The 20,843-nt window shown below is 38.0% G+C and overlaps 1 protein-coding gene and 1 pseudogene across 1 annotated transcript; both read left to right on the forward strand.

Annotated features, from left to right (window-relative positions):
• Positions 1 to 1,728: 1,728 nt before the first annotated feature.
• LOC128195278 (probable glutathione S-transferase) lies at positions 1,729 to 8,478 on the forward strand (annotated as a pseudogene).
• Positions 8,479 to 18,700: 10,222 nt separating this feature from the next.
• On the forward strand, positions 18,701 to 19,932 carry LOC108328321 (protein LURP-one-related 15-like). Its single transcript, XM_017562177.2, is given in 4 exon segments — positions 18,701 to 18,944; positions 19,325 to 19,552; positions 19,685 to 19,787; positions 19,790 to 19,932. Coding segments are annotated over 4 exon segments (576 nt in total). The 5' UTR covers positions 18,701 to 18,737; the 3' UTR covers positions 19,828 to 19,932.
• Positions 19,933 to 20,843: the final 911 nt, after the last annotated feature.

The following is a 20,843-nucleotide window of genomic DNA, read 5'->3' on the forward strand; positions in this document are numbered from 1 at the left end:
AAGCAAGTGTTATGAGAATTCAAGATGTCTGTAAATTGCAAATGAAGAAGAGATGATGTTGTTCTTTCGTAAGTTTGAGGTGTCATTCAAGGGAGGTTTGTTGTTTCAAACAAGTTCTCTAGTGCTTTATAGTCTTTAATAGAAGCTTCGTATTTCAAGAAGAAAAGTCACCGGTTATATATATCAATTGTGGATCAAATTAGAAAGTGAAGAAAAAGGGGCGTGAGAATCAAAAGAGGTTAGCAGGGATATGTGAAAAAAAAAAGAGAAGATAAATCTTTATGGTGTAAAGGTTTTGGTTGGTTTTCTGCAATAAGTTTGGGACTTTATAACTTGGAGAAGTGGAATTCACTTTGGAGTGGGGTCTTAGGCAACACTAGTGACTGAATTTTTGGGTGGTTCCTGTTTAAGTCGTGTAGTGCAAGAGGAAGATGGAGGTGGAGTTAGAGCAATAATATTTGGACTCAGTATAATCATAGGGAGAACTACAAGGATGAAGAATCGCAGAACAGAAATAGAGGACATGTTGGCATAGTCTAGTATAAGTCTTATCAATCGGGAGTGATTTCGGGCATGGTCGTTTTGTGGAGTAGAAAACAGTGTTGAGAAAATGGAATGACAAGGCTATTATGCAAGGGAAGAGTTTTCAGAGTTTTGTAAGGTCATAAAAGTTCTGGGGAAGGTTCTTCGAGGGTGATCTTTTGCTGGTTACAGTTATCATGAAGGAAGTGTTCTTTTAAGTAAATTGGTGAGTAAGGAAGTATATGGATCAGAGTAGCGCAGCAGATGATGGTGAGCATGTTATTGTCAGTAATAGGTATGCATGAAGAGCTTTCAAAATGGTGGATTAGTGGTTTGTGAGGGACGAGTTCTTTGAAAGAATATTGGTATTGTTAGGATCTTAAGTGAAAATTCGAAGGAGATGATCAAGTTTTATCAACAAGTGGATGATTCAGAGTCAAGTTTAGTTGGATGTTTCAAGATTAATAGTTCACGCAGAAGAAAGGTTTGAGCATAGGCTAAGATGAAAGGTTTCAAATGATGAAGACAAGGTATGTCTCTGTCGATCAGTGTTTGGAGGCAAGACCTCCTGGAAGATGTTAGTGCTTCTTAGTGTTATTACTTATGGAACCGATTCAAGTTTCAGATCTTGCGGCGAAGGAGAAGCGGAGTGTGAAACTTGTGATTGTGAATGACTTCTTAAGATGTTTTTCCTGAAGAAGTTTCTGGTTTACCTCCTTCACGTGAGCATGAAGATCACCTTAGTGCAGTACTTGGAGTACTGAGAAAAAGAATATTGTATACTAAGTTGGCTAAGTGTAAATCTTGGACGGTAGAGCAGGAAACTCTACCGGGAGTTAAAGGACGAGATAAAAGAAACTTGTTCCGGTAGACTTAATTTTCGAGGACGAAAATTTTTGTTGTTGGGGAGAATGTAAGACCCGTAAATTTTGGGAGTGGTGGGGACATGGTGGGCACCACTTTTTCATTTATTGGGCTACATTATTGAAGGGGCAGGAAGGAAGCTAAAAAAAAGGGTGGGTGTCTTCATTTTGGCATGGGAGAGGGAGCGAGAAAGCAGCCAGAGGAAGGGAGCCTTCCTTCCTCCATTTCCAGCCGTCCAAAGAACACCATGGGAAGCAATACCGATTTTAGAAGAGCTGAGAGGAGGATCGGAGATTGGGTCGCGGTGGCTGGTTCAGTGGCGCGGTGGCCGGTTTGGCGGAGATGGAGCAAAAGGGGGTGGTTATGGTGATGGAAGAAGCTGGAAGAGGTGAAGGTGCTAGTCCGGGATATGGGGTTGCGGGTGCTGGACATAGTGCTTGGAGAAAACCAGGTAAGGGGAGCTAGATCTTTTCCTATGGGTTGTATGAACAATACATGTGTTGATTTCTGTATGAACTGTATGCTGGAAATTTGTGACTGTGTATGTGATTGGGCTGAGATGATATTTGAGATTGGTATGTTGATGTATGTATTCTGTTGGAGGGGTGATCAAGTGGAAGGTAAGGAAAGTATACACTGTTTTGAACAAGCTGATAGAGTCTTGAGTCACTTTGAGAGGAAGTGAGGTAGTGATTTTGGGAAGTAAGGATTTTGAGTACATTTGGGCTATTGGGATATCTTAGGTAAGTCATTTGTAACTTGTTAGAGTCACCATACTGATCAAATCAGGTGCAAAATGGTTGCTGTCAACTGGTATGGGGCTGGACGACTTCTGGTTCGCGCCCGGCGCCCCCGGTGGCGCCCAGGCGCGAGAGTCTCGCAGAAAGTCGCGCCCAAGCGCCCCTCTTGTGGCGCCCGGGCGCGAGATGTTCGCAGAAAGTCGCGCCCTAGCGCCCCTTTTTGGCGCCCGGGCGCGAGGTGTTCGGAAAAAGTGACTTTGTCTTTGTTTTTGATAGTTTTTGGGGTTCTGGGTGTCCGTTTTGGACGTTTCTTAAGTCGTTTTGGAGGTTTTGGACCCTTCCGGAACTGTTGGTGATGGTTTCAAAGCCATTTTCTTTGTCTAAGTATGAGTTACGGGGATTTGTATTGTTTAGTGGTTCTCTTGAGACTGTTATTGTTTAGTAATGTGTATTAGATTGATTAATGTTGTTTTCTTAACAGATTTTTACGTATGTGGGATGTTGAAATGCATAGTATGATGTGATTTATGTGGGAAGTATGTAAATGTATGAGGTATGCTGGATTGGTTGTGATAATATAGTGATATCTGGTTATTCATGGCTTGGGTTAAGGTTCAAGGTAACAGTATGATTCATGGACGTAATTCCATGATCCTCAAGGAGAGGATACATGGTGGTGTTTTGGGGTTGTATAGAATGTTTACATGGTAGCTCAGTTTTGGGGGTCATCCTGAATCTCCAATGGTCTTTCTTCTCATGTAGAGAGGATTGAACATGTGGTGAGGAGTAGCAGGAGGTCCTAGTCTTGGATGCTTCCATATGATCCAAGGTGAGTAATAACGGATTAACCTCGTGATTGTGGCCGGGCGGGAGTGCCCAAATGTTCCACCAGGCGGTAGTAACTAATGTTCCACCAGGCGGTAGTGCCTAAAGTTTCACCAGGGGGTAGTGCCAGAGCGGTAGTGCTCAAGTTCCATAAAGCCACCACGAGTGCAAGACCCGCCATAGCTCGGTAATCATTCTAGTCCGGACGAGTCGGGGTATAAAGTAACAAGTCTTGTGATGTCAATTTACCATGTTTGGATGACTTTTGCATGTTGTGAATGAGTGGAATTGTGGTTTAATGAATACGCTCTAATTGTTCTTTTATACGAATCTAAGTATGATAATATTGAATTAACTGTGCTATATGTATAACATGATATTTATACCTAGCTCACCCTTGCATTGTTTTTGTTATGTGCTGTCTGGGTATGTTTCTTTGGCGATGATCATCCACTTGGATGGGAGTAGATGTTGTCGCGGAGTTTCCCTTGGAGCAAGAGCTGGAGGTTGCTGATGTTGCGGAGTAGTCTTCTTAGAGTTTCCTGATTGAACACTTGTAGTGTTTAATCCTTTCAACTGTTTAAGTTTAAATTTTCAGTTTCTTTTATTTCTGGATGACGGTAATTTCATATTTTATTACACGTCATACTCCGACTGTTCTCTATATTTGGATGTTAACGTCTCTATTATATAATATTGGCTATTATATAATCGGGATGTTACATTGAGCGTTCGTCCATAAGTGTTATAGTGAGCGTTCGTCCATAAGTGAGATAGTGAGCGTTCGTCCAAACAGTATATTAAGCGTTCGTCCATAAGTGATATAGTGAGCGTTCGTCCATAAGTGATATAGTGAGCGTTCGTCCATAAGTGATATAGTGAACGTCCGTCCATATAGTGAGCATTCGTCCAAATAGTGTTCGGACTTGATCCTTGAGCGCTCGGTCAAACAATGTTCGGCCTGTTGTTTGTTAATTAGCGTTCGTCCAATGGTGTTAGGTGTATAACGTTCGTTCTAAGGGTGTTAGCGTTCGTTCAGATAGCGTCCGTCCAGAAGCATCTGTCCAAATTGTTTAGATGACGTTCGTCCAAAGCATTTTGCTGACGTTCGACGAAATAGTGTTTGGATGAATAGTGTTCGGATGAATAGTGTTCGGATGAATAGTGTTCGGATGAATAGTGTTAGGATGAATAGTGTTCTGTATAATGTTGGATTCTAAGTTCCTTTCGTCTTGAGTTGGATTATGTGTACCAATGGGTTGAATATTGTTTGTGACGTGATTTATTTGAAAATATGTGAATATATGAGGTATGTTGAATTTACTGTGATAATATGGTGGTATCTGTTTATTTATGATTTGGGATGAGGTTTAAAGTAACAGCATGATTCATGGACGTAATTCCATGATCCTCAAGGAGAGGATACATGGTGGTGTTTTGGGGTTGTATAGAATGATTACATGGTAGCTCAGTTTTGGGGGTCATCCTGAAACTCCAATGGTCTTTCTTCTCATGTAGAGAGGATTGAATCATGTGGTGAGGAGTAGCAGGAGGTCCTAGTCTTGGGTGTTTCCATATGATCCAAGGTGAGTTATAACGGATTAACCTCGTGACTGTGGCCGGGCGGTAGTGCCCAAAGTTCCACCAGGCGGTAGTGCCAGAGCGGTAGTGCTCAAGTTCCATAAAGCCACCACGAGTGCAAAACCCGCCATGGCTCGGTAATCATTCTAGTCCGGATATAAAGTAACAAGTCTTGTGATGTCAGTTGATCATGTTTGGATGACTTTTGCATGTCGTATGAGTGGATGAATTGTGGTTTAATAAGTATGCTCTAATTGTTCTTTTATACGAATCTAAGTATGATAACATTGAATTAACTGTGCTATCTGTATAACATGCTTTTATATCTAGCTCACCCTTGCATTGTTTTTGTTATGTGTTGTTTGGGTATGTTTCTTTGGCGATGATCATCCACTTGGATGGGAGCAGATGTTGTCGAGGAGATCCCTTGGAGCAAGAGCTGGAGGTTGGTGATATTGCAGAATAGTCTTCTTAGAGTTTCCTGATTGAACACTTGTAGTGTTTAATCCTTTCAACTGTTTAAGTTTAAATTTTTACTTCTTTCATTTCTGGATGACTGTAATTTCACATTTAATTACACGTCATACTCCGACTGTTTTCTATATTTGGATGTTAACGTCTTTATTATATAATATTGGTCATTATATAATCGGGATGTTACATAAAATGTAATAAAAAGATCCATAGGAATAATGGTTGATAAAGGAAGACTAGACTTGTAGTAGTGTTGGTAGATTATTTCAATTGATAGAAAAATATTTACCCACAAACATTTTATAGATGAATTTTTGATCATTAATAAATTGTTGATAATTTTAATTCGTAAATGGATTTTAATAAATCAATGATTTTTATAATATATGGAGCCATGATACCGAAGACGAAATAATATTTTTATTGTTTCCTATGGGTTTATTTACATCCATACATAATTTAATTTAACTAAAAGAAATTATGTAGAGAGTTATATATGAATAAATTATCCACCTGTATAAATAAATTATTCAGGATAAGTTCGTAATTATATTATAAAAAATTAATCTATTAATAAGTTATTATAACTTGCCTATAATGGTATTTAATGGTTAAAAATTCTTATTAACTATCGTGAGCTTTGAAACCTCTCTAAAATACCATGGGTTTCAATGCCTATATGTAGATTATCATGATTTTTAAAATTTTCATAAACTTGTTTCAAAACTTGCATAATGCTTTATTAATGATTTTTAATAAAGGGTTTTCTTTGCCCGTGTGGGTTTTTTTTTACCCCAACCCATGTGAACTAGAGTCAAGTTTTATTATTGGGGCTTATTTGACAGTTCTAATGTACCAATAATTTCAAAATTATTAATATTAATTTATTTTTCTACTCATTTATAATTTAAACATTTATATATATTTTTTCGATCACAATTGTTTACATGTATTTATTTATCTATAATTGATGAAATTATCCATAAATGGATATAACACTCATTAATTTAACAAGTTATACATATAGAACTAAATTTAAATATATACCAAAAAATATCAAGTCTATGTATTTATATAAAAACATCACAGTTGTATGTCAGTAACAAACACACACAACCTGCTCATTGGTGCAGTGAAAGAAAAATATTTGGAAGGTTTTCATATTCAACTGCTTTTAGTCTTACTGTTTCATGAAATCAATCTATTTTTAACCTTTTGGATTCCTCTTCCCATTCTCATTCTTAAACTTACCTGATCAATAAAAGAAGCATATGATCATGATGAAATTGAACAACCATGATGGGTTGGAATAGTTTTCAAAAGGATCTCTATCGATCATCGTTGTAAAACTTTCTTCCTAGACATGTTTGTCAGCATGCACCTATTATGAAAGATCCATGGGAATAGCCCTATTGACAAATGTATAGCATAATCTCAGTAGTCTCTTATTTTAATTTATTGTATTGAAGGATGTAACTTATCGTACTCTCACATCAGATATCACTTGTTGCAAGGGTAGCCATTATAATTTATGCTGGTTTAGCTGGGCAAGATGTGTGGAAAGAATTTTACTAGTACTTCAGGGAAAGTAAATTTGTTAGTTCATACTCATCATTACAACAAGTAACTATTCATCGTATCATTATATAAGCATTACCAATGTCATAGACTTTTTTTAATTTTAATATCGTGATCTTTGCTAAATGAAATGCTAACGTAAATTCAACAATTGCTGGTCTTCTTGGCCAAGAACATGACTACATTAGAATGCAGTTCTTAGACTTCATGTTCATGATTTACACTGTCCATTTTTCATAAAATTGGAACTTTTAGGTGCTAAGGTTGGGTTTTTATATTGCAGATTCATATCACCTCCATTGATTTTATTGTACTTTCCACATTTGCACCATTCTGGGTTTACAACGACATGACAACACAAAAATGGTAAATTACTTGTCATATATAAGTTCTTAGTTCACTTTTACCACTAGTAAAAAAACTGGATTTGAAATCGCACAATAAACTTCGGTTGAGGCGGAACCGAATTCTATAAGAAAACGAAGGCATTTTCGTAGTTTAAGTTAACTTTTCTGACCCAGTTTAAGGGGAACCGAGGCATATAGACAATATGACCTCAGTTCAAACCCCACCCGATGTCTAACACCCTGAGAATGCCTCAGTCTATTGGGACCTGAGACAATATACCCTATCTTTCCAGTACTTTCGGTCCGAAAGGGGTAAGGGGTAATCAAATTTCATTTTCTAAACCCTGGCCTTCATTATTGGTTCTTCTTCTTCTCGCGACCAGGCGACCAGGCAACGGTGTGGAGATGGCGCAACCAGGCAATGTTCGTGGTGGCGCATGGGTCGTTCTTCTTCTTCTTCTTCTTTTCCGTTTTAGGTTCGTCTTTGGGTTCTCTTCTTCCCTTCTTTCTTTTCAGGTTCAGACGCGGTTTCGCGTAGGGAGTGGCGGCCGGCGCGACTTCGTCTCCGCGACGTGACGACCCTTGTTCGTGGAGGTGGCAGCAGGGCATTGAAGATTCAATTTGGGGCTTGGCGACACTGTGGCTTGGCGTTGGCGATTCGATTTAGGGGTTTTGATTTGGGGCTTGGCGACACTGTGAGAGGTGCGACTCACATGTGATCTCTCCTTCGTTGGTGGTGGCTGGCGGTGGATCTCGCCTTCGTAGGGGATCGTCCTTAGCATAGTAAAGGCGCGGCGATAGAGCGACAAGGGTGAGGTGATAGTGTGGCGGTGGCGCGGTGAGGGCTTCTGCGTTTGGCAACGAGGGTTTTGTTTGGGGATTTTTGGGTTCTCTGTGCTGGCATGAGATTAGTGATTTTTGGTGATTTGGGGAAATGGGCGAGCCTATTTAGCAACAGGGTTGAGCTTGCTCTGAAGTTGAAGGGAGTCATGTTCTCGTCCACAATGGATACCCTTTAGCTTAATCGCTTCTTATTGTTGAATACATCGATGAGACTTGGAATAATAACCCTCTCTTGCCTCAACACCCTTATGACAGAGCCTTGGCACGTTTCTAGGCTAAGACCTTAGACAACAAGGTACGCTTTACCTTATATTTCTAACACTATCTTCAATTTCAAAACTCATCATTCAATTTTATTTTTGTAGATTTTGCCTGCAATATGGAATGCGTGCTGGAGTGATGAGAAGGGGCGAGAGAAGGTAACGGAAGAAGCCACGGAAGCTTTGGAGATCCTACAGGAAGCACTGAAGGAGAAGAGGTTCTTTGGAGGAGAGAGCATATGATTGGCAGATATTGCTGCCAATTTCATTGGATATTGGGTTGAAATATTGTAGGAAATTGCAGGGTTGAAATTGCTTACCCTTGAGAAATTTCTCAAGTTATATAAATGGAGCCAAGAGTTTGTAAATCACCCTATCATCAAAGAGGGCCTGCCTCCCAGAGATCAATTGTTTGTTTTCTTCAAAGCTTTTGCAAAGAAATAGAACAATTTAAGAGGTCGAATTCATAATAAATTCCCAATGTTTGTGAATCACTCTGTAACCACTCTTTGCACACACTTCTACTTCCCCATGCTCCACAAGGTGTGCCCAGGAAAAAAAAAGTAAAAACCACTCTATTGCCTCGGTTCAGGTCCCAACGGAGGTAGTAGAGGAAAAGATACTAACTCGGTTCACAACCGAGGCATAAAAGAAAGACTTTTTACCTCGTCAATATATGTCTCGGTTGAGGAACCGTTGTTTATGAACAAAAATAACCGATGTCATTTTCTTTGACTGTAATAGTGTACATTCAATTCCTAGTCCTAGTTATACACTTCCTCCCTTCCATGATAACTGCGTTTTTAGTCATCTAAATAAGTGTAACGGAGGGAATAAAAGACAATGTAGCACATATTTTAACGCTAATCCAATTTGTAGGTTTGACAAAGGTTGGCTTCTTCCCATATCATTGATACCAATTTTAGGGCCTGGTTTATACCTTCTCGTGTGGCCATCATTATCAAGAGTGGCCATTTCGCAAACTCCTGTTGAACCAGAGTGAAATTACATGTGATGACTGCCAATAATACAACTGCACGCATTCTATGCAACAAAAATGGATTTGGTTTCAAGTTTGGTTCAATGAAGTTAGTATGACAATATCCATAGTTATACTTTCCCGCATATGAGATACTCAATTAATTATCTTTTAAATCAATTACCATATTATAATTGATTATTGTCTTATATATTTAAATAATTAGTAATTATGTTACAAACCAAACAAAATAGTGATAAAAAAGAATGGAGAAAAATAAGGGCACTGTGATTTGTATGTTATTTGCAATGAAAAGAAAACTACAATAGGAGGAACCCTCCAATTGCCCATAGCATAGCTCCTATAACAGAAAATCAGAGAATCACATAATGCCCCTCTCCTTTTGCCTCATCAGACTAAGTACTTAATGTTGCTTGTGTGGTTTCAATTTCGAACGGACAACTTCAGACTGATACAGACTAATACTGAATGTTGTTTGTGAGGTTGCAAAAGACCTGTCGGTGATAATGTATTTCTGGCATTGACACGTTTCATGACTCTTAACATACTCTTTTATAACTTTTTTCATACCCTTCCAATACACATTTAAGGCTAAAAGCCTGACACTGCTAATGTTGAATTTACGTTAGCATTTCATTTAGCAAAGATCACGATAACCAAATTGAAAGAGTCTATGACACTACTAGTGCTTATATAATGAATACAATGAATAGTCATACCAACTTGTTGAAATGCTGAGTATGAAATTACAAATTTGCTTTCCCTGAAGTACTGGTAAAATTCTTTCCACACATCTTGTCCAGCTAAACCAACATAAATTATGATGGCCACCCTTGCAACAAGTGATATCTGATGTGAGAGTACGATAAGTGACATCCTTCAATACAATAAATTAAAAAGAAGAGACTTATGCTATACATTGGTCCACAGGGCTATTCCCATTGATATGTTAAACATTTTCATATTTGTTCTTTGATTAGTCTGAAGTGGTTATTTGTTAATTATATCGTGCGTTGTATATTACAAGTCCACATCTTGTTGATCTGATAATCGCAAAGGAGAGAAGTAGAGCAGATAATTTCATTGTGACAGACATGAATGGCAACATAGTTTTCACTGTTAAGAGCAATATCGTAAGCATTGTAAAACCCTGCAAACACAGCTCTTGTTTGACTCTCATGGAAACCCCATTGTTCATCTTCGCAGATCGGTTAGTTTAGTTCATACATAGCTTCATTTTCTTCCTTTTACACATGAATTTGTACTCTGATCAAACAAAAACTCGTCTCATGAAATCATTGATGGAAATTCAAGTGTGATTATTAGTCACATTGATTAAAAACGAAAAAATTGAACACGGATAATGTTGTTCCCTACAAACTGTAGAAGGCTTACTTTCAGTTAATTTGCCTCTGTTTTGACACCAGAAACATATTATTGGCCTTAGTCTGCTTTATGAAACCAGTTAGACCTTTAGAAATTATCAGAAACAAGAAAGAGAGCAGTGGATCTCCTTGTCTTGAATGTTTGAAGAATTAAATTCCTTGATAACTTCCATTTACTAAGATGGATCCTTAACCCATTTATCATAGAATTCAAGTGCATTAGCATTTAGTATAAAAGGTTTGTTGGTTGAAAGTATTAGCAAAACTCAACTTGTTTTGTTATAATTTGTTACAATTTATAAACTTACATCTTCAATTTTCATCTTCAAGTCATAAACTCTACCGTTAAGACAATTATTTCTTATTATTGTTTAATAACCACTGCACTAACCTCTCTACCTTTGCACTATAAAACACACAAAACTCTTAAACAAATAAACAACTCATCTAATTCTATTACATTTAAGTTTATTCTAACAAAACCCTCCCGAAAATTTAATGGTTATGTTTTTCTTCTTTATTTCCTACATCCCGACTTTTCCATGTGCATCACTCAGATCGAGCTTACTCCTTTCACTAACAATAAGGTTCCTTACTTTTTTCATGGCCGACTTGTTTTTCATTGTGGCCATCTTGTTTTTCCTATTGGTTGACTTCTCAATAACTTTGATCAACTTGTTCTTGATCTTAACCGTCTTCTTATTAACCATGGCCAATTGACCATGGTCATCTTCTTCTTAGCTTGGTTCCTCTTTACATCTTCATCTTTATCTTTCTTATTCGCTGAGATCTTTTTCATGCTAGTGACAAACATGTGGCTCAAATTCCCAATCAATCTCTGATCGCAGCACGTTGTGTTCCTTCGTCGTTTCTTTTAGTTGTTTCGTCGTCTCTTCCTTCTCGCGAATGACATCATCTCACAGACAGCCAAACTCATTTCATTTCTTTATAGCCACATGAGAAAAATTCCTCAATGGGTTGAATGAAACCTATAATTTCAACTTCGTATATTCTGTGGCAACACGTGCTTGACACTCTGCAAGAACTTTCTGGTGTTTCTCGTTTTTCTTTGGTTTAAAATCACTGGATGCTTCCTCCTCCTTAGTAGTGCATAAAAGACGAATAATATAATGTGTTCCCAAATCTTCCTTTTCCCCGTTTTTCTCCTCAGGAGCATCTCTTCATCATCATCGTCATCATTATTGTCATCTTCATCGTCATTCGTCCTCATCATCCTCCTCGTCTTCATTGTCTTCAGCATCGTCTACTTCATCCTCATTGTTATACTCTTTATCATCCTCCCTCAAAAACATGATCTCATTCTCCTCCACTTGCTTGCTCAATTTCTCCTTGACCTTCATCTTTCAATCCATAAACCTAAGCATATTTGCCACACAATTTCCAAATTCTTTGCTCACCAGGCTTACCTCAAACTCCACCGAACTCTCTACATTCTCCTCCGAGCTATGTAGACACCACACCAAGCTAAGAAAATTGGTCCCATGCTCCACCGAGTTACTTGGGCTCAACACTAAGCTACCAACATGCTCTACCGAGATCTCCACTACGTTCTTTGTCGAGCTTTCTACACGTTCTTATAAGCTCTCTATCAAACTCGCTACCAAGCTCTCTGTTGAGCTCTTTACTGATCTCTTCAACAAGCTTTGCTCTGATTTCTTCACTTAGCTCTCTGTATGCTCGTCCAACTTATGTGAGCTATCCAAGTACTCAATTGTTTTGTCAAGTTCACCGCACTACTCAATTGTTTTGTCAAGTTCACCGCACTACTCGACAATCTTATTGAGTTCTTCTTGCCCCTCGAGCTTGTCATATGCTTCTTCGATCTCTCAATGCACAATGTCTGCCTATCCAAATGCCTCACAAATCTATCAGTGTGTCTTGTCGTTTTGTCCATGCTACTCGACTATCTTGTTTAGTTCTTTTTTATGTTCGGTTGTATTGCTGAGTTCTTCATATGCTTCACTTCATTGTCTAGTATATCTGCATATCTTACCATCCTCTCCAACCTACTCCATTGTCCAGTTGACCTCTATTTGTTATTAAAAAACACGCCAAATTCTCCTTATGCTCGACCCATGAGGTACGTGTCATCAACAATATTCACGCTTCTTCTACAACTTGTTATGTGAGGTTGATTGTTTAATCCTTTCCATTATCAGATCGACACTCTCTTGCAAAATGTCCAACCTTACCACAATTACCACATTTAAAGCACTCCATCCCTGAGCTGTGTGACTGAGCTCCCCGAAAACACAATAACGACCTCAAATAATCAATTATCACTTATGATAATCGATTATCATTGGCAGTTGAAAGATGTCTTTTTAGTTTCTGACCTTTCACGAAGCTTAGGCTATAAATAGTGTTTTCCACAACTCTTAGAAGACAACTTTTCATTTGAGAGTATTAGAGCTATGTGCCTAAGGGAAACTCTCTGTGTATGAAAAGAAAACTAATCCATTTGAGAATACAGAAAAAGTTTTGAGGAAGTTCTCAAGTGTTAATGTACTCTAATCAAGTCTTGTGAAAAGGAGAAGCTTCCGCTTAGTGGGCCTAAAGTCGAAGCAGTTCTCTTCAAGTTGATTGAGCAGGTTCTTCCGTTTGTGTGTCGAAGAAAGGGGTTCTCTACCTTTTATCATTTGTATTAATCTATTTGTAATACTGAAACGATATTTTAGTGAAAAAGGTTAATCATTGTTTATAATTAACAACTAGACGTAGAATCTTTTAATTCGAAACAGGATAAAATCATTTGTGTTGATTTTCTTTGACTCTACACTTTTAGCACTTAAACTGTTTGATAAAAGTTCTTGAAGAGAATAAAAAATTTTAAAAGAACCAATTCACCTCTCCCTTCTTGGTTCTTTTGGGTCTAAAGTCGAAGTAGTTCTCTTCAAGCTGATTGAGCAGGTTCTTCCGTTTGTGTGTCGAAGAAAGGGGTTCTCTACCTTTTATCATTTGTATTAATCTATTTGTAATACTGAAACAATATTTTAGTGAAAAAGGTTAATCACTGTTTATAATTAACGACTAGACGTAGAATCTTTTAATTCGAACCAGGATAAAATCATTTGTGTTGATTTTCTTTGACTCTACACTTTTAGCACTTAAACTGTTTGATAAAAGTTCTTAAAGAGAATAAAAAATTTTAAAAGAACCAATTCACCTCTCCCTTCTTGGTTCTTGACCATAACACGCTCTTTAAATCCTTTCCACTACGCGATACCAATCTCAACAATTGGTATCAGAGCTTGGTTTGATAATGTTTCAAATTTTTAAAAAAGGGTGGACATAACCAAATGTATGCAGAGAGTACTTCAATTGATAGACCTCCTTTGTTTATAAGGGTAAATTATGCTCTTTAGAAAATAAGAATGCAAATTTTTTTGGAGTCTATTGATAGACGTATTTAGGAAGTTGTTTTGAATGCACCTTTTGTTCCCACTATTATTGTAAATGATATGCAGGTAGAAAAATCATATTTGCAATGGTTTGCTGAAGAAAACAAAACGAGCTAAATTTGATATAAAAGCTCGTAATATAATATCCTTTGCTTTGGTATTAGATGAATTTTATAGGATTTTAGTGTGCAAAACGGCTCAGGAGATGTGGGATGTTCTTTAAGTAACCCATGAAGAAACTGACGATGTGGAGTGTGCTAGGAAGAACACCTTGATACAAGAGTATGAGATGTTCAGGATGCAACAGGGTGAAACCATCGCTGATGTGAAAAACGCTACACACATATCGTCAACCATCTTTTTGGTTTAGGCAAGAAATTTGACACTGAGGAATTAAATGTTAAAATTCTGAAATCTTTATACGTGCACTACAAAAAAGAAGGGCATTACCGAAGGCCAGAAGCCCTCGGAAACAGCCCAAAACCGTCGGTAAAAGGTAATTACCGAAGGCTTATCGACGGCCAAAGAGCCCTCGGTAAATCCTTTGTCGCTAACATTTACCGAGGGCTTTTGCCCTTCGGTAATTACCGAGGGCCAAAAGCCTTCGGTAATTACCGAGGGCCAAAAGCCCTCGGTAATTACCGAAGGGCAAAAGCCTTCGGTAATTTTCAAAGGACAAAAGCCTTCGGTAATTTCCGAAGGGCGAATTTTCTGCTGTCCAGTAACCAATTATGATGCAGTTTATGATCTGCTTTGGTGCTAATTTCATGTGATTTTTTATTACTCTCCTGCATTGTGGTGCAGTTTATGAAATTTTTCATGACATCAAGTCAAACTAACCACTGATATTTCTATTGGAGAAGGATAATTGAAAAGGAGATATCAAATTATATTGCATAATATGTTTGTAGTCTTTTACATAAGATACTTGCTGCCACAACACTATAACACTACAAGTTTTCACATCTCAGTACATAGGAAAAAAATTTAAATTCTAAGAGCAAATATAAACGATAACTAATAATAAAGACTATCCAAGTTGAAGCGGCATGATGAAGCAGACTTTGATCAAGGTGCCACACACCTGCAAACCATAAAGTATAAATGTAAGTAGAAGTCATAGGTATTGGGAGAAAATTACCATATTGCTGGAAATGTACATGGCTCATTGAATGATTTTCACGGCTGGAAATAAAATGCACAAGCTTACCATTTAAGTTTTTGAACAAAGCCTTTTGTTGCTTCTTTGCTGGAAGGGGAAAAGAGTACTGTGTTTCTCTTTAGAATAGAGCTTGGAGGATGGAACGTTTGGCACCTAGCAATCAAATTCTTTTATTTACAAAAGAGAAATCAATTATAAAATGGGAAAGAAGTGCACGGTTACCTCCAAGATGTAGCACCAAACACATTAAACAAAATTGGGGCAACCACATTTTTGTTGTCTGGAACGTGGTTTTCATTTGTGAAAAACAAAAAACAAATGGACTTGAAGCCACATAAGAAGAGTAGCCACGGCAATATAGATAGCCAACACAAAAGGACAAAATACAAGGTCAATTGAAATTAAAGGAGGGGACCACATTGAAAGCTTATGTCCATACGTGATTTTCCTTTCCACACATCATAAACTTTTATTCTTTGATTGATAAGTCCTGGGTAATGTCCAGCAAGGGTCATGGAAAAGTCTAGCCACCTAAAAGAGGAGTTTGGCAATTAGTGGAGGCAACACGTACAAAGAGAGGGCACACTCCTTTTCTTCCTCTTTGTTTTAAATATTGTTTTGGATTTATGGGAGAAAAATAGTGTGGCACACTTGCTTTTCTCGGAGGAACCCCCTTCCCCTTTAGGAGCTGATGTCCGTCCAACACTACCCATAAGAAAGAAGCTCATGGCCATGATAGCAGCTTAGAATGGAGGCAGCTTCAAGCATTTTGGAGCAGCTAAGTTTGAAGAAGAAGCGTTCCAGCAGCAGCCACCTTGGATGAGAATAAATGAAGTGTTGCAGATGAAGGGAAGCTCACGGTTTTCTCCATTCATTTTGGCTTGCATCTTGCCTTGCATCACAGAATAACAGAGAAGGGGTCACCACTTGATAGCTCACGGCTGCACACTTGGGAGAAGCACATTACAATTTCTTTTAGAAGTCCAAGGTGCAGCATGTTAGAGTTTGTAGAAGCTGGAAGAAGTTCAAGGCTAGAAGCACGTGAAGCAGAGAATGATGCACAACAGTAGTGAAGCCAAAGAGGCTTGAAGAGAAGAGAGGTCTTGCCACCACTCACGGTTTTTACTTAATGGCTTGGCAAAAGTTCATGACCATTTGGAGACAATTGCCACGTAAGGGAGCAGCAGATTTGGAGTGACATCCAGCTTACATTCCACCTTGCAACTCATTGATTTCATCAATTAACAAGTGAAAAAAATAAGCTGCCACATTTGCACCGCACCTCACGGTTTTCTCAACAACATTATTATTTGGAAGATAGCAAGTTACACGGCCCCATATGACAATTCTCTTGGCAAGCATAAACCAAAGCATTTGGAATAACAAGAGGGGCCACGTAGAAATGAAGGAGCCACGTCCAGCCTTTGTGAAGAAGCAATGTCCAGTAAAGAAGAGAGTGACCACCCTTTCACGGTGATGGAGCTTACAAAATCCAGCAGCTTGGAGTTGGAACAGCTGCAGCCACCACTTGCCACTTATTTTGAAGAGTAACCGTTGAGAAGCATACAACAACCGAGAGGGGCTGGAACAATTTATTTTTCAACAAGACAAAAGGTGGAGATTTGTTTCACGGTGGAAACATTGGAGTCCAGCAAAGAGAAGCAGCCGTGGAAGAGAAGAATGGTGTGCAACGGATTGCAGTGGGAAGTGGGCAAGTGGCAATATCTTGGCAAGAAGCAGCAGAAGAAGATTCACGGGTCTAGCAAAGAAGAGTGTACACGGCAAATTGAAGAAGAAGACAAACAATGGGAGCCCACCTATTTCTTTGGCAATACTAGGAGGTGAAGAAAGTCATCCAGCTACACTATTCCAGTAAAAAAAATGTTTGTTTGCACGGACTGAACAACAAATCCATACATGTTATTCTAATTCTATCAAAAACTGAATTCATTATGTTACACACCAGTTTCAATAGTGTTAACGCACATGCTAATCATAAAATCCAAACTGTTACACACCAGTTACAGTGCCACAAAAACAAAAAAGGCTTCAGAATCATGAAACAAATGCTACAATATCAATTAAGAATCAAGTCTCTCAAACAACAAGTGGATCACAAAATTAAAGCATTGATACATCGATTACTATTTTAATTTCAATTGAAGAAGGGATCTTCACTCAATGAAGGAAAGACTAAAAATACGTACTGCTTGAGTATCAAAATAGAGCACGCTCATTTTGAAGGCCAAACTACAAGTGGCCAAAGACCTAGCCGACGCGGAGATTCCGACAATGCCGAGAACAAGACCGCGACAGCGGCGCATCCCACGGCAGAGAGGTTGGACGAAGCCGAGCCAGCCGGAGGCGGAGAGCGTGTGGCGGGAGAGGAGGTGCGTGCGGCGGAGGAGGCCGAGGAAGAGCCCCATGACGGTGTCTGCGATCTCCTCGGTGCGCGAGGTGTCGACGTGGACAACGCGAAGGCCGAGGTCAGCGGCAAGGGCGGAGTGGACGGCGCGGTCGGCAGAGTCAACGGTGCGGTCGGCGGAGCCGAGGCAGATGATGAGGTGGTAGGAACGGAGGCGGCTCTGGGTGGCGCGGGAGGTAGGCGAGGGAGTGCGGGAGAGTTTTAACGAAGACAAAATTTGGGAGAATGGGAGAGAAAAATCCCAAATTCGAATTTCATAAGTCGAACACCAATACCGAAGGTTAAAGTCCTTTGGTAATCACTACACCAATACCGACGGTCAAAAGCCTTCGATAAATCAATTTTACCGAAGGCCAAAAGGCCGTCGAAAATATACCTTCGGTAATTAACCATTTTCTTGTAGTGGTGGCAACCAAAGGTTACTGCGATAATTGAGTCCATGTCTATGGTTGTGCTTTTTGGAAAGTTGAGAGAGCATGAGCTCGAGTTGAATAGACTAAGTGCTGAGGAAGACCAAGGAAAGAAGAAAACATTGACTTTCAAATATGAACTTTCAAAAAGTACGAGTTGAGAAAAGGATGAGGAATCTGAAGATGGAGAGTTAGACGATGAAAATATGGTTCACATGTTTAGAAAATTCAACAAGTTCATGAAATCTAGAGGAAAGGAACAAATTAAAAAGGACTGGAAGAAGAAACAAAGATCTTCTTCAAATTACAGGTGTTATGGTTGCGGAGAAAAAAAGACACTTTAATGCGGATTGTCCAAACATCAAAAAGGGTGAAGAAAAGAAGTTTTTCAAGAAAAAGAGCTTACATTGTTTGGAAAGATAATGCATCAAGTACCTCTAGTTCAAGTGATTCTGTTGAAGAAGCAAACTTGTGTATGACAGTTAATATTGATGACAGTGCAAGCCAAAGTAAATTATTCTAGTTCTGAAACTTCTAAAATTGACTTGCAACAAAAATTTTCTTGATTTTGCTAAATGAATCTAAAAATTTGAATGCTGCTCATATTACTAAAATATTTTCATAATCTTCAATTTTTATCAATTAAATTATTTTTTAATTTATCACATATCTATATTATAATAATTTTCACATATTTTACTTTTTTAAATTCATTTTTACTCAATCCTAAATTTCTTAAAAAAAATAATAATTAACTGATTCTCAAATCCTTTCGATCTATCCATTCTCTCACACACCAACTTCCAATAGATTATTTAACTTAAAAAACATTTTAATTTTTATTTCTTCGTTTGATGTGACACCTTTGAAAAATGAACCATTTTGAAAAATTATTGTAAATGATCTATTTTACTAAGAAAACACATCCGTACCCCGTGGATCTGGCTGTGGTGAAGAAGGTGATGAGCATCGCCGATGGAAACTTCGTGATCACCGACGTTAACGGCAACGTGGCCTTCAAAGTCCAGGGCTCCCTCATGACCCTCCGTGACCGCCGTGTCCTCCTCGACGCCGCCAGCCACCCCCTCGTGACCCTCCGCCGCAAGGTTTTTCATTCTTCCTTTCTCTTCTTCCCTCCCATCACATCACATATTCCTTTCAATTATTGGGTTAAAGTTTATACTCAGTGAAAGTTAATCACACACAGTCTTCTAAGATCTAGGTTTCATTATATTTTAAAAGGTATTTTTTAAAAAGAAAGACACTCATTTAATATATTATATAAAGCGAAATTCTAAATATTAAATATGATTAAAAAATTAGAATAAATATGTGGTATGCTAGTGAGGTAAAATTGTTACGGTAAATTTTGCAAGGTGAAAGAATGTATAGAATGGTTAAATAAAGTTATAAAAATATAGTTTATGCTGTTTAAGTGGGTTTATCCAATTATAAAAGTTGGTGAAAAATGGTGTTGTTGATGCAGATGATGACAGCACATGATCGGTGGCAAGCTTTCAGAGGGGAAAGCACAGACGCCAAAGATCTAATATTTTCTCTGAAGCGATCGTCCCTTATTCAGTTTAAGACGAAATTGGATGTGTTTTTGGCTAATAACACCAGAGAAGATATTTGTGACTTTAAGGTCAAAGGTAGCTGGTTTGAACGGTCCTGCGCTGTTTATGCTGGTGAATCTAACAATATCGTTGCCCAGGTAAAACTTTTCTCATTAAATATCCAAATCCATATTCTTTTATTAATTAGTTGCACATAAATTAATTTTTTCAATACTATTTTAATCATAAGTATTGGTAACTGAAAATGTTTTGTTGGAATGGTATTACAGATGCATAAAAAGCACACAGTTCAGAGTATTTTGATTGGAAAAGACCATTTCATGGTGACGATTTATCCGAACATTGATTATGCGTTCATAGTGGCGATAATAGTGATCTTGACGAGATTAACGATGATGCAAGAGAAGAATAGAGAAGTTGGGAAACCGCTTTGTACTTTTCCATTTGGATTTCTTATAAGGAGCAGGATCATTCTGAACAAACAATCCTTAAATAAGAAGTAATCCTATTGAAGTTCGTAATGTGTAAGCACAAATATTTATCCCTATGTTAATCTAACAGGTAAATAAGGTAAATAAGAAAAGTGAAATCTTTGGAGAAAAAACACTATCACATTATTTAAATAATAGAAATAATAGAAATAGGTTATATTATATACCAAAAAGAAACAGTTTTGATAACATGTTAGAGTGTGATTCTTGATGTATCGAAACTATCTTATTACATATGTAACAACAACAAAATCTTAATAAATAAACAGAAAAAACTTTAAAACAATTTGACAATTTTTCCTTTAAACTAATGCAGTTATACTAGTTATTCCAATTAAAGTTTGAAGCCTTTCAAACTAATTCAGCTTAGGCCTTTTGTCATAATGTCTACTAATTGATCTTGAGAGTTATAAAAAGGGGTTTTCTCATCATGTTTACTAACGGATCTTGTGAGCTATAAAAACTTTGCTTGACTATCCATCATTCACAAAGTTTTGAAAGAAATGAAGCTTTATACAAAAGTGTTTGTTTTTTTCATGATATATAGGGTGTTTGGACGACTGTATTATAGAGTTATTATCACTCAAAATCTCAATCTCAATTTTAGTTTTATTTTTAAGCCCAATTTGTTCTAACAATCTACTAAGCCAAATACATTCTTAGAAGTGGCCACATGGCATCCTAGGGGTGGAGAGGATTTTTTTTTGTAGTGGTCACATGTCCCTCCACCACTGGAGATGATTTGTTTTTAGTGGTATCTACATGACACTCTAAGAATGGAGAGGATTGTGTTTTGTGAGTGACCACATGTCCTTCTATCATTGGAGAGGATTTATGGACACTTGTCCACTTCTTAGAAGGCCTCATTTTTTTGCCAATGAGAGCAAAGGTGGAATATCATGCTTTTTGGATTAGAAGTAGACACCCTTTGCCTATA

This window comes from Vigna angularis, chromosome 2, assembly GCF_016808095.1.
Source record: "Vigna angularis cultivar LongXiaoDou No.4 chromosome 2, ASM1680809v1, whole genome shotgun sequence".
NCBI lineage: Eukaryota > Viridiplantae > Streptophyta > Magnoliopsida > Fabales > Fabaceae > Vigna > Vigna angularis.